Here is a 12,983-nt window from a genome sequence, read left to right as displayed (position 1 = left end):
GATTTACACACATGGCTGGTGCAGCTGCAGCTGAGGTGGGGGTCTGAGATGGCCTGAGACTTCAGAAGGAAGAGGAGGTTCAATACACAAACAGTATCCCACCCCGGCACCCAATCGCATTTAGAATAAAAAAAGAACAGAAAGGAAACAAAGAGCATAAAAATATCTGAGAGCCCTCAATTCACTCTACAGGGTTCCAAAGAGAGCGGCCACGCCTCCTATTGTACAATAGAGAGTTATACAGAGCTTCAATATAGAGATCTTTCTATATATATATTTATAGGTATGTATATATTTATAGTGCACTGCATTTAAAACAGCCGCGCCTGCTTCTTCAGCTCGTTCCTCTTCCACAGGGCCAGGCGGTCGAACTCTGCAATGGTCATGCCGAAGATCTGATAGAACTCGTCCTGTGACAGGTGGCGCTGGAGAGACGGCAGAGAGGGGCATGAGGCTGGGTCTGTGTGTCTGTGACAGCACGGGAGAGAGTATGGCTCCCACGGCTCATAGCTGAGAGTGCCTGTGTAGATGCAGTTGTGACTCCGTGTGAGCACATGCAAGGCACTGTCTGTAAGTGTGTGTGCGCGCATGTGATTGTGACTACTCAAGTGTTATTGAGCGTGCAGCTCTGTGTGTATCTGTGTATGTGCAATTGTAAGTGTGACCAGGTGCAATTGTGACTGCACACACGAGTGTGAGTGTGTGAGAGGCACTGTGGCTGTGGCAAGCTGTGTGTGTGCGATGGTGGCTGTGTGTGAGTGTGATGTGTATGACTGTGGCTGTGTGTGAGTGTAACTGTGCGTGAGTATCTGTGACTGGGGCTCGGTGAGAGCATGACCATGCGCCAGTGTGTGCATAAATGACCCCTTCCTCGGCCGGCGATTGGGGTACAGATTTCCACCCCGAACACAGCGCTGGTGACCTCTCACTCTCACCCAACAACGGGGGCTTCTTCTGGTGGCTTCAGCCAGCCAGCCCCCACAATGGATTAGTGACCTTCTAGCCTGAGCTTTTCAAATGAGGACAGCTTGGGAAACACCCAGTGGGGAGGGGGCGGGATCCCCTCTGAATTGTCCCAGATCTCTACAGGGTGTGGAGGAGTGAAAGCGTCAGCGATGCTGCACTCCACAGGGTGCTGGCCACGCAGACGGCATTAACCCCTGCTCCATCTGCTGGGATCTCAGCTCCGAAACGCATCAGGTCTCCATGCTGGGAGATGATGCCTAACGGGCAGGAGGGCAGCTACCCTTGCTCCTTTTGCACCTCCTGCCCCAGCCCTACTGCACTGTCAGTGTCCCAGTGACATTATCCCCAGCGCGGAAGGCTGTGCTTACCTCTAACCTAGTCCTGTCCACATCCTTGGGCAGCTGGTTCCTCCCCCTGGTGGTCACCATGAGCAGCTCGTAGGGGTATATCTGCAGAAAGAGAGGAAGAAACGCTTTGGGAGGGGCGGCTCTCTGGCCTGTGAGCAGCCCCGGTGGGTACAGCTAGCGGGAACCCACAGCACAACACAGCGGCTAGTCCTTGGGCCTGTTCAGGCTGGCTCAGGGGCGCTGCTTCCCCGGGGTCCAGAAAGGTGCAGGCCCAACTCCCGCAGCAGGACTTTGAGCTCCAGTGGACACTGCAAGGCAAGGGGGTGCTGCTCTGATGGAGAGGCCGAGCTTAGGGGTGACACTAACCCAGCGCTCCGTCTGTCTATCTGCAGGCGGAAGCTGAAGGCCTCCTGGCTCGTGACAGAGCAGGCCAGTGGTCCCCAAACTTTCTACTCAGGCAACCCACCAACTACCTTTTGTCTGGTTTTGCATCCCAGCACTGCGTACGTACTGTTGTGCGGCCTCTGCCCTGGCCTCAACCCTAACCCTGGCCAATGCAGAGGAGAGGCGGGGGTGGGGTGGAGTGGGAGGGGGTTGGGTGGGAAATGAGCCTGCCCAGCATTCACCCCACCGTGGTGGCTCTGTCCCGTGGGGCTGGGACTAGCCCCCTGCTCTGGGCGTTGCGACCTGGCGCATGGGATTGCAGCACCCCTCAGGTTTGGCCCAGCTGGTGCTGCTGCAACTCCATGGACCGGGTCGCAACATCTGGAGTGTGGAACTGGGCCCACCCCTGCAGGACAGGTGCCATCGCTGGGGGGGGGGAGTGCGCAGCAGGCTCTCAATCCAACTCACCACCCCCTCCAGGGTCTCCCCTCTGCAGCAGGCTGGGAGAAGTGTGTGTTTGCCTAGGCCAGCGCCCAGTGATGCGTTAATCTGGTTCTGGATGTAGTGACCCAGCGAGGGCCTTCCTGGGACCCACTGGTGGGTCGGGACCCAGCGTTTGGGAAACACTGGCGTAGGCGATGACCTGGCATCCTACCAGTCATCCCCTCTCCCCATCTAGGTCCAGCATCCAGAGCTGGGCGGGAGCTATTGCTGATGAGCCCAGCACGACAGCTGTGGTCACCCACCTCATCAGTTCTCTCCCCAGCACGTGACTCTCTGCTAGGCAAAGCGTTTTGGGACACCCGTGACATAAGCCACGCTCGACTGCAGTCCTGGCCTGTTGGGAATGATAACAGCAGGAGGGACAGGGCTGCTGGGACTGAGGGAAAGTGAATCCAGGGCACGTGCGAGGGAAGGCAAGGTTCTGAAAAGGCCTCAGTTCAAACAAGGGCTCTGGAGACCACCCCAGGACGCAGGAGATGGAAGGACGATCCCCTGGGACCGCGCCCTGGTGGCATTTGAACATTAGAGGGCATCGTTGGAGACTGGATGGCAGCTTCTCCCCACTCCGAGGAGAGCAGGCCCAAGCTCTGTCTTACCTTGTATTCTGTAGGGAGAGAAAGAGGAGGAAAGAGACAAGAAAGGAGTCAGTCAGCAGCGAGAGCCCTGCCTCCCCACAGGAGACACGGCCCCATTTGTGTCCCCCCCTCCTGTGTCTGTTCTGCCTTTGGCAGCTGCTCCCAGGGAGTTGCCCTGGGGTTACAGCGTCCAGGCTGCTGTCTCTGACTCACACGGCTCATACCATCCCCGCTGCCACCCTACACCTGGCGCCTCACTTGCTGTTTCTAGCACTACTCAGAAGGAACCGACACACTGACAACAGCTCAGCATAGCTCCCCTGAGAGGGCGGGGGAAGTCAGGGCCTGATCCTGTGGGGTGCTCAGAGCCCTTCTGCAGCACTGACTTCACTGGGGCAGAGGGTGCGCAGCTCCCTGCAGCCCGGGCGCTATGAGAGACGCTGCCAAGTGCTTTAGGCCCCAAAGGTTCCTGTTGCTTTTGATAGGTTTTTAAAAGGTTTTTCACAACATCATGATTCATCCCTGCACTGGGGCTGGACTCAGCACAGGGCAGGGAGAAGGAAGGCGAAGGGTGAATCTACACCAACTAACCTGACTCTGCTGTTAACGGCCCCTGAGGGCCATTGTGGGTGGCAGAAATAGCCGGGGCGCAGAGTTCAATGAAGGGGCATGAAATGCCCCTCATCTACTCCATGTGCTGGGGGTGCTCCAGAGCCGGCTATGCTGGCTCCCTGCCAGCCAGAGGGAAAACCTCTGTCATAAGAATTCCCTGGACGATGGATCCACCGTCACTGCAGCCCCTTGATGTAGAGACGAATTAGGCCCGATATTCATAGGAATAGTTTCATTTACAGTATTTTTACGTTTCAAAGACAACAGTGCTGTGGTTTAACTTTAACCCTTCCCCTGCTGTGTTTGCAACCCCAATGCTGCTAGGGAATGTGAGCTGGAAAGAAAAACTAACTGGGACTGGAGAGTAACAAAGCAAGAAACTGACTAGTCTATTTTCATTCCCCGAGCTGGCAGAAATGCAAAAAGCAAATAGCAGGAACAGTGGCAAATACATTGATGGCTTTTGCAGTTCTACAGCGTCGGGTGCCATCAGTAACACAGCATTAGCCATGTGAGGGTATCCCTTAGCTGCTTCTGCGGGGCCTCCCAGGGGCTCTAGGAAAGAGCACAAAAGAGAGTCTCTTGCGCAGGCTCTGCAGGCTGTCGTGGTCAGAGCTCAAAGCTGACTTTGTCTGATGTACAGGATTTGGAGGAGAATATCTAGTAAGCTCCCACGCCAATAAAAGGGGCCACACTGGGTCCCTCAGCAGAATGGCAGCGTCCCTTTGCTACAGGCTCTAGCAGCACCTACTTTAGGACTGTTAAGGCATCCCAGGCACTCTGCCCTGCTTACCTCGCATCCCCCAGTTGACAGCGTTTGTGCTGTCGTAGTGGAAGAGCTCAGCGCTGGGAGGCTGTAAGAGAAATGAGCACACAGAGCAATCAGCATGAGGGGAGCCTATATAAATGCTCAGCCCTTCTATAGCACCTTCCATCTGGGGATCTCAAAACATTTTACGCGTGTTATAATTAATCCACCCCAAGGTCAGAGTCATTCCCTTCATTTTACAGAGGGGGAAACTGAGGCCCAGGGAGGTGAAATGACTTGCCCAAGGTTGCATAGCGAGTTAGTGTCAGAGTCAGGAATACAACCCAGGTCTCCTGACTCCCAGCCCAGTGCATCAATCATGGGACCATTTCTTAAGTCCTTGTTGCTCAAAGTTACACAGCAAAGACATCAATCTGGAAAGCACACCCCACCCTCTGAAGCAGAGCTCTGTTCCCCTGCATCTGAACTCCAGGAATCTGGAAGAGATTATACATTCAGGGGAGGGCACTTGCCACTCCTAGATTCCCAGTACTGGGTGAGGCTTTTCTGCTCTCTAGATCCTACTTGGATTCCACACAAAATACACTTGGGAATCTCTGGATGTGTCTTAGCAGAGGGTGCAGGGCCTGGAGGCAGGTGCTATGGCAAGGGTGCCTCTGTTCTGGGAACGCAGGTACCTCCAGAAAGAAGACCCCCAATTCGGAGGATCCTGATCCCCAGATTGAGGATTCCGAACCCTGGCACAAAGAGGTTTTAATGGCTCTGGGGACACTGCCCTAGAACTGCTCCCTCCCCACCCCACATTCCACAGGAGGTGGGTGTGCCCCACCTGGGCAGCCACGCCCCCAGGAGTAACATTCTGAAACACTGCCACCTGGTGGCAGATCACGGGTAGCGAGTGACACTCACCCTGTGCAGCCCGTTCCGTCTGTAGGCAGGGAGGGAGGCAGATTTCGAAATGAGGGGATCTGCAAAGAGAAAAAACAATCTGCATAACCCCAAGAACAGGGGCTGGCCTCATGTGCCTGGGAAACCCGCAGCTACCGAGCCAAGGCCAAGGTGTCTGGTCCCCAAACACAGCCCAGGTTTAACTATGAAGGAGGACGCCTGCAGGGTCTAGCCCAGGTGACGCACAGCAACAACACTGGCAGGTGCATCAGAGAAAGGAGAACTGCAGATCCACAGCTGGCCCCTTCTGCAGGCGAACAGGGCTCACGCAGGAGCCCATTGGACTCTTTGCCTGTTACACTGATGGGGGGAGGGATCCTCTGCATTTTATATTGCTGGGTCTGAGCTTGCAGGCCCCTGTCCCAATCACTTCCCTCCCAGCTGAGGGCTGGAGGCCCCTCTGAGCCCTTGGACTCTGCTCTCAGCAGCTGGAAGGCGTAGAGTGGAGCGCCCACCAGTGGCTGAGTGGGCTGTCTCCCTGGGGAGTGAAAGACCAGGATGGAGACTCAAAGCCCTGAGCGCTGAGTCCCCTTGGGTGCAGGCAGCAGGTCAGGAGGGGCCTCTCAGGACCTAGAAGATGTTGCAATATACACTCTGCCCCTCCACATGAGGTGACAGACACTAATGAAAGAGGCCTCCCATCCCCTCTAGGAGCTGGGTACATGGGAATATCACCATGTTCCATGGGGGGAACAGACTCAGAGAGAAGAGACTTACCCAAGGTCATGGCAAATCAGATGCAACAGAGAGAATGGAACCCAGGAGTCCTGACTTCCACTCCCATGCTCTAACCACCAGACTACACTTCTTCCTAAAGGAAAAGCCATGCTGGCCCTCTCTGCCCGCAATGGACTTGTGCCCCCATCACTCCTCCACTGTCACAAGGCCTGCAGATGGAGGAGCACAAAATGGAAGGGTGGAGGAAGGTATACGTACCGCTGTCAGCCAGGTAATGTGTCCGGGGAGCTGCAATGAGAGACAAAGTAGGAAGTCAGCACATCAATGGCAGAGGCATTTACTGTGATAAAAAGCCCTACCAGGCAAGAGGGTCTGGGTTGCAGAGACCAGCATTTCCCATCTCGCTTCCATGGTCAAGTGCAACCTCACTTCACAGCATTCTCAGAATCTCCCAGCACTACCCCATCCTCCCTCCGCTTTCATCGCCACGACGCTTACCCTTTCCCTTCACAGCACCTTCCAGGTGTGGATCTCAAAGTGCTCTACACTACTGGTGAGCTGAGCCTTCCAGCCTGTGGTGGGAACTGGGCCTGGAGATTTACCCTAACCGTGAGCTCAGCTGTAACAAGTGAGTGGGAGTTTCTAAAAGGTCACCATGACCTGTAACAACAAACCTTGACGGGAACAGGTCTGACAGGGAGACAGAAAGACTGAACTAGTCCAGACACAAAGACCTACTGATATAACTCAAGGGCTGGGTTAAGCTCATGCATGCTCGATAAACAAGAGAAGCGTAGAACCAGAAAGCAGTGAACCAAAATTGGCGTAGAAAGTAGAGTGTAGGCCTAATTGGTGGACAAAATAATGAAGGGATGGGCTATTCCACCCATTATTCCCTTTTAGAGTCCATAATGAAAGAGACGTTGGGGAAATATTAACTGCTGGAGAGAACTTCACCATTATGGCTGCCAACCCCACCATCTCCTGGATCATCTTTGTCCTAATCCTGAGAGATGTCCTGACCAGACCAGGCCAGAAAGAGGGACCCAGATGACACTGCAACTTTCACCAGCTCCAACTAAATCCCATATACTACATGGGATGTGAGACTTTCTCTCTCTCTCTCCTCCTGGCATATATCCTCTTCCTTGTCCACCTTATTTCTTCTCTTTCCTAACCCTCTCCTTTTTTCCCTCTGTCTAATAAGAGTCTGGCTTAGCTGGCCAAGACTGTGTATTTTCCAACACTATTGTAAGACTGTGACCAGAAAGAGGCAGCTAGAAGTAATGCCCTCAATAGCCCAATGCTGGTATGAGTTTGCCAGGTCTCGGAGTGTCTGGTAAGACCATGTGCTGTGCCTGTGTTTCTCCAGCAGAGAAGTTGCAAGTGAAAGTCAGCACCAGAGATGGAAGCTGCATTTTCGGTCTTTGGTGTTCTTTTCTCTCCCTTTTGTGTTTGTTTTTTGTTGTCTTCTTAGAAAACGAGATTGGATTTTAACAACAACAGCTCTAGCCCATCACAACTAATTTCTTCTCTTTTCCCCAGAAAGGACAGTTGTTACGATCGTTCATACCACCTAAAAGACTGTCAAACAAAGGGGATTTTCCTTCTAAAACTCTCTAGCGAAAGGGAACAAGGGTTGCTACTAACATGAAACCCTAATTTAATACGTGACATTTCAAATACTTATACTAGCTTTCCATCTTTTTCGGGATCTTGAATAGCAGGTTATTAAGGATTTTGAACAGGGTACTAAGAAGGCTGACTGAGGTCTCTGTATAGCAAACCCCAAACTTTCTTTAACACTGTTTAATGTTGGACAGAGACCAGGTCATGTTAACACCTTTGACTCTTTGTGCCCCTTTATTTCATCTAAATTAATACAAGCCCTCCCCTCCGTAAGGATTACTGGCCCTCATTTTACAGAGGGGTAAACTGAGTTGCATAGCAAGAAAGGGCCACACAGTAAGTTAGTGGCAGAATGGGGACTAGAACTCAGAGTTTCTGATGCCTAGATCCCTGCTCTAACCACTAGACATGCTCCCTCTCTACAAAGGCCTGAGTGCAGGAGGGCTTATCCTCTGTATCACTGTTAGCAGCTCCTGCAGCATCTTGCAGGCTTGGCCACTGGGGTTAACGGAGGTGGCACTGCCCATCTGCAGAGGGGAGACTGCATCTAAAGCCTTGAGGATACTGCAGTCTTGGGCAGCTCAGAGCTGCCTTTTAAGGCCACAGTTACTCTGGCCATATGGAGAGCTCCTAACTCCATGGTTCATAGTGGCAGCAGGTTCTGCCTTTGCATCTCCCTCTCCGCCAGATGGTTGATGCTATTATGGGACCTCAGCCAGAGTGGCAGGGCTTGTGCATGGGCTGGCACCTCCCCCTCCCCTGTGCCTTATATCCCCTGGCGGACTGCCTCCAGGTAGCCCTGAAATATCCCTGTTTTCTGAGACTGGCACTGCTGAGACCCCATAGAGCAGCCAGCAAACTCCTTCAGATGAACTCAATCCAACCAAGAGGCCAAATGGAGGGTGAGCTGGTGAGTTGTCAATGGCGCCATCCAGTGACCAGCCTGTGCAATTGCAGATGTATAATTCCTTTGTAGGCCCAAATTCCCCAATCCACAGAAAATGACGGTGGGACTGCGTGGCAGCTCAGTGAAAATTAATGAAAGACTGCTTCAGGCTCAGGATGTTAGGGAGCCCAACGGGTGCTGTAGCTTGAGTGTGAGCCAGGGTGTGCGCATGTGCAACCCTAACACACAATAATGAGAGAAATTCAGACAACCCCAACAATCTTGGGAGCTGTATTTGTCTTTATGTTTGTCATGGGCATTTCTTTGCCGCATGGATAGAGTTATGGGGCCAAACTAACATGAGCTCTGGCCTCCTCAAGGCTTCTCCACCATCTAGGAACTCAAACACCCTGACAGAAGATCTGATGTTATTCTGGCTCCCTGAGGCATTCAAAAAACCAAACACAAGTACCAAATACCTGAAGCACAGACCCAAACACTGAGCCCTCCATGCTGCCCAGGGACACGTGTGTAAAGGACAGATGATTCTCTCATGCAGCCATCAGGGAAAGAATTTTCCAAGGCTAATTTCTTGGGGCAAACGATGTCCCTCACAAACATCCAACCTCCCCAGCCTTGTTGAAAGCCCCTGGTTCAGGTGTCTTTCCTTCACCACCAAGCCAACACCTGGGAGAGATTACTGGCCAGCCCCGTGCATCCTTTCATGCCCACACGGCTGGATCCGACCCAGCCTGTGTAGATCTGGGCTTCGGGGGGAAAATGTTTATCTCATTCACAACCCTAAATGTCAGCCAGCTCCCAGCAAATTAGAAACCACCAGCTCTTTGTCTTGTGTGACCCGAAAAGCCCACCTCCCGCTGGCAAGCTTCCTTACAGCCATTCAGCGAGCTCTCATAGCCGGCTGTGTGCAGGGCCTCTCTGCTGCCGGCTGAGCTGCGGGGCGGCGTCCAGGGGTCGGCGTAGGAATTGGATCGTGCCTTCATCTCTTCCTTCAGGATCAACCTACCGATGCCGCTCTGGATCTAGGCACCATGAGGGGAGAAGGAAAGGAATATGCTTCAGACACGGGCAGGAAATTCTCTCCCACCCAGCAGGGGCAGCACTGCCGCTGACACTTCCATGGCAGTGCCAACGTGCCGCGGTGTCAGCGCACAATGCCGCTACTGTTGGACTCTCCTGGTCCTGCACTCAGAGCAGGTAATGCCAACCCTCCCTATGGCTCTCCCATCCAACCCAGCACCCACACTCAGCCAGCAGAGATGGCTCGGTGCCCCTTGGTGAACACAATGGCTCCCTCCCCTCCCCAAGCAACACCTGCCCCATAAGGCAGCTCCACCTGCCACGCTCCCCCGGTCACATTTCAGAGGTGAGGGTTCTTGGCCAAAATCATTACATCTGTGGGGTCCATGAAAGGAGGGAAGGCACCAAGGAGCAATGGGGCCTGAGCGGCCTAGTGTGTCAACTTCCCCTGGGACAGTCTGAGCCGGGAATGGAGGGGCACAGCAGGGACTCTTCCCTGCAGCGTGTGGATGGCACAAGACCCACTCCTGGGGCAGAAGGATCTGGGAAAGGCAGGTGCCACAGACTTACAGCAGCTGTGATCTCCAAACAAGGAGACTGGCCCAAGATAGTCTTTCCTGGCTCTCTGCTGTGATCCCTGCCAGGGCGTGTGGCCTCCAACCTTGCTGCCAGCTTTCCTCTAGTCTCCTCTGTTGCATTTCTCTCTCAGGGAGCGGGGAAGTTGAGAGGAGATGCCAGTGGGGAGGTGTGGAAGGGATGGAGACAGCCACTCACCTTGTGCATCCCCCGGTCAAACCCATCCTCTTCTCCCCCTGATGAGAATCTGCGAGCTCGTGGTGCTGCAAGGAGACACGGGACAGGGCCATTCAAATGCACAGCCTGGACAAATACAAACAGCAGACAGACACCCGGGCAGTATTGCTAGCGACGGGCCCAAAGGTGGATCTGCATGGTGAATAACCCAAAGGCTGGGGGAACTTCAGGTCCAGGGTTTTAGATGTATCATCATCTTCCATCACCCTCCTTTTAACTTACATGCCCTCAGAACCATGCTGTGCCTGGGGAGTAAGGGATCCAAGCCCACTCCTCCCAGAAAATGACACATGCTGAGGTCGTTACCGGGCTTCCTGTGGCCTCGGCCATACCCGGAGCAGGTCTTGGCTCCTTGCATTACCTTTGGGCGAACCATGGAAAAGCCAGTACTCAGACTCTGAGTGGTAGTACGGATCCGGGGAATAGGCTGGGCTGTATTTGGAGGACTGTGCAATGTCTTCGCTGGTTTTGCTTTTTGTAGCTGCAGGTGGATTGTCTGCAAAAGCAACAGAGAGTGAGATTTAGGAAGGAAACTCAAGCTCTGGAGGAGACGCTGTCAGCTTTTGCACGGCTGTCCCACACAGACAATTAAGTGCCTCCCAGCTCCAGTAACTGGGAACCCCCAGATGGGCTTCCATTTGGAGATAACAGTTATGGCGGTGCTAGGTAAAATGCAGATTCTCCTCAAAGCCTGAGTGCCCCAATATGTCCCCCAAGCAGAGGGCCACCAATGGATGCATTACACGCAGGGCTTAAATTCTCCCCGAGTATTTCCCAGAGCCTTTGGGGCTCAGAGATTCAGCCCCGTGAGAGGTGCCGGGGATGGGACACGCTGGGGCTCAGTGATTCTGTCCCATGGGAGGCGCCGGGGCTCCAGTAGGTTTGAAAATATTTACCGGAGCTCCACTCTGGATGGCTCCAGCTGAATTTAAGACCTAGTCACACGCATGATCAGAGTCACTCGCCAGACCTGGAGATCGACCTGGGGGCATGGCACATCCCCCTGCTCCACTCTCTTCCAGGCTGGGAGTTCTCCTGTCTTGACTGGTAATAGTTCATGGTCAAAGTGCTGGATAAACGTTAACTGGTCAAACCTCACACCCCCTGGAGTTTGGTAGCATCGCCCCAGTCTACGGATGGCGAAGCGGAAGCACAGAGAGGGGAAGGTACCCGTCCAAGGTCACTGATTGTAAGGGCTCTGTCCCCTGCTCTCCACGCCAGCCTTGCATCTTGCTCAGAGTTCGCGGCATTGAGGTGCAAATGCTATGACATCCGGATGCAACGCCTTTGGCTGCCAGGGCCAAGTTACCAGGGTAGCAGCCAGGATAGTGCTGATTCACAGCCCACTGTGACGTTGGTTGGTACCAATTTCTCACTCTTCCTAGGTTGCTGCACCAACCAAGGGAGCAGGAAAACACAAGGGCTATTAGACCAGCTGCTCCTCCATCCCTAGGCAGGCGGTATCCTCGCCTCAGGAATGCAATGTGATCACCAGAAAAGGGCAGCAAAAGTGCCCTGTGGACCTGGGAGTCTGAGCAGAGACCCAGAGGGCAAGGGGCACAGCCCAGGATGGGGCAGAGGGAAGGAGTGAGCTTCTCAGAGGGCATGTTTGAGGGATGTGGGGAGGTGACTTTGCCAAGTCACAGGCTGTGAGGAGGGGATGTGGTGGGCAGTGTGTGTGGGAGGGGAGCCCCATGCACAACGTCTTGGCTCTAGTTAGAGCCATGAATACAAGGCCCATGGCTCCTGTGCCTGGAGAGCTACAGCCCGCAGCAGCAGTGGGATGGGGTCATGCCCCTGCACACAAGGACGCTAGGTTGGCTCTTTCTCCACCATGAAGAAAACAAAATGGCTGCCTCTTCAGAACTAATCTCTTCTCCAGCAAGCACGCAAGGGGCAGAGAGCAGCCCTGCAGGAAGGCTGCCACCTTGGCTTTTGGTGAGCCTGGAGAGCAGTGCTGTGCTCCCGGCCTGGCCAGCTAAGAGTACTCAGAGCCCCCAGTAACATGCCGGGGGTCACTCCAGAGAAGACGGCAAAGGCAGCTACTTACAACGCAGAGGGGTGCAGCCGGCCAGCGGGGGACGTTAGGGGTGTTAGGCAGACAGGACAGAGGAGACGCACGGAGAGAGAAAGGAGAGACAGAGTTATGGTTTCACAGGGAAAGCTGCTACACCTCTACGAATGGAAGCAAGTTGGTGAGCACACAACAATTCCGCCTCAACAAGGCCAGGCTGGGGCCAGGCGCTCCTGTGCCACCTCCCTAGACTTCCCTCCACTTCACCCGCCCACCGACACAGCCCCAGCACTCGCCGGATCCCTCTTTTCAGGTAAACAATACTCTCTTTCAATCTGGAATGTCCATCTGGGATGGTCAGAGGTTTTCGTGAAGTTGGGATTTCCTTTTTAGTTTTTTCCAGGTAATTTATATTATTCCTAGTGTTAAAAAGCACATACTATTAACTCCTCCCTGCCTCCCACAGCTCTTCCAGGGCTCCCCAACCCTGACCTGCAGCACTCCTGCTATTCCAGCCCTGCCTTGTGCTCTGCTGCCAATGCCCTTCGGTCTCTTGACCTGCAGCGCCTCTCATCCCCTGCTATTGCAGTCTTGCCCTCCCCCACAATACCATCCCTCAGTCCTGACCTACAGCACCTTCTTTCCCGTCTTTGGCAATTGCTGAGCACTGGAGACATATCCCCAACCTGGTGTTATATTTGAGGGGGGACTGACCCCCCAGTGACAAGTAAGCGGATAGCTCTCCTGTGCCACCAAACTTCTCAATCCATCTCCTGGGCTCTTTGCTGAAGACAATATGAAACCTCACCGCTTTGCG

General features: G+C 53.9%; 1 protein-coding gene across 1 annotated transcript in view; it reads right to left on the bottom strand.

Moving 5' to 3' along the window:
• Positions 1-254: 254 nt before the first annotated feature.
• Positions 255-12,983, bottom strand: part of ABLIM3 (actin binding LIM protein family member 3) — a 102,585-nt gene continuing 89,856 nt past the window's right edge. Inside the window, 9 exon segments of the mRNA XM_067566544.1 lie at positions 255-425; positions 1,335-1,415; positions 2,798-2,805; positions 4,182-4,242; positions 5,067-5,125; positions 6,042-6,071; positions 9,194-9,341; positions 10,114-10,178; positions 10,514-10,648. Of these exon segments, the coding sequence (XP_067422645.1) occupies positions 312-425; positions 1,335-1,415; positions 2,798-2,805; positions 4,182-4,242; positions 5,067-5,125; positions 6,042-6,071; positions 9,194-9,341; positions 10,114-10,178; positions 10,514-10,648 (701 nt within the window). The 3' untranslated portion in view covers positions 255-311.

This window comes from Emydura macquarii, unplaced genomic scaffold (genome assembly GCF_026122565.2).
Source record: "Emydura macquarii macquarii isolate MOO-44397 ecotype Brisbane River unplaced genomic scaffold, CSIRO-AGI_Emac_v2 contig_2768, whole genome shotgun sequence".
In the NCBI taxonomy this organism is placed as follows: domain Eukaryota; kingdom Metazoa; phylum Chordata; order Testudines; family Chelidae; genus Emydura; species Emydura macquarii.
The sequence above is the reverse complement of the archived record's forward strand: the minus strand, read 5'-3'. Positions and strand labels throughout refer to the sequence as shown.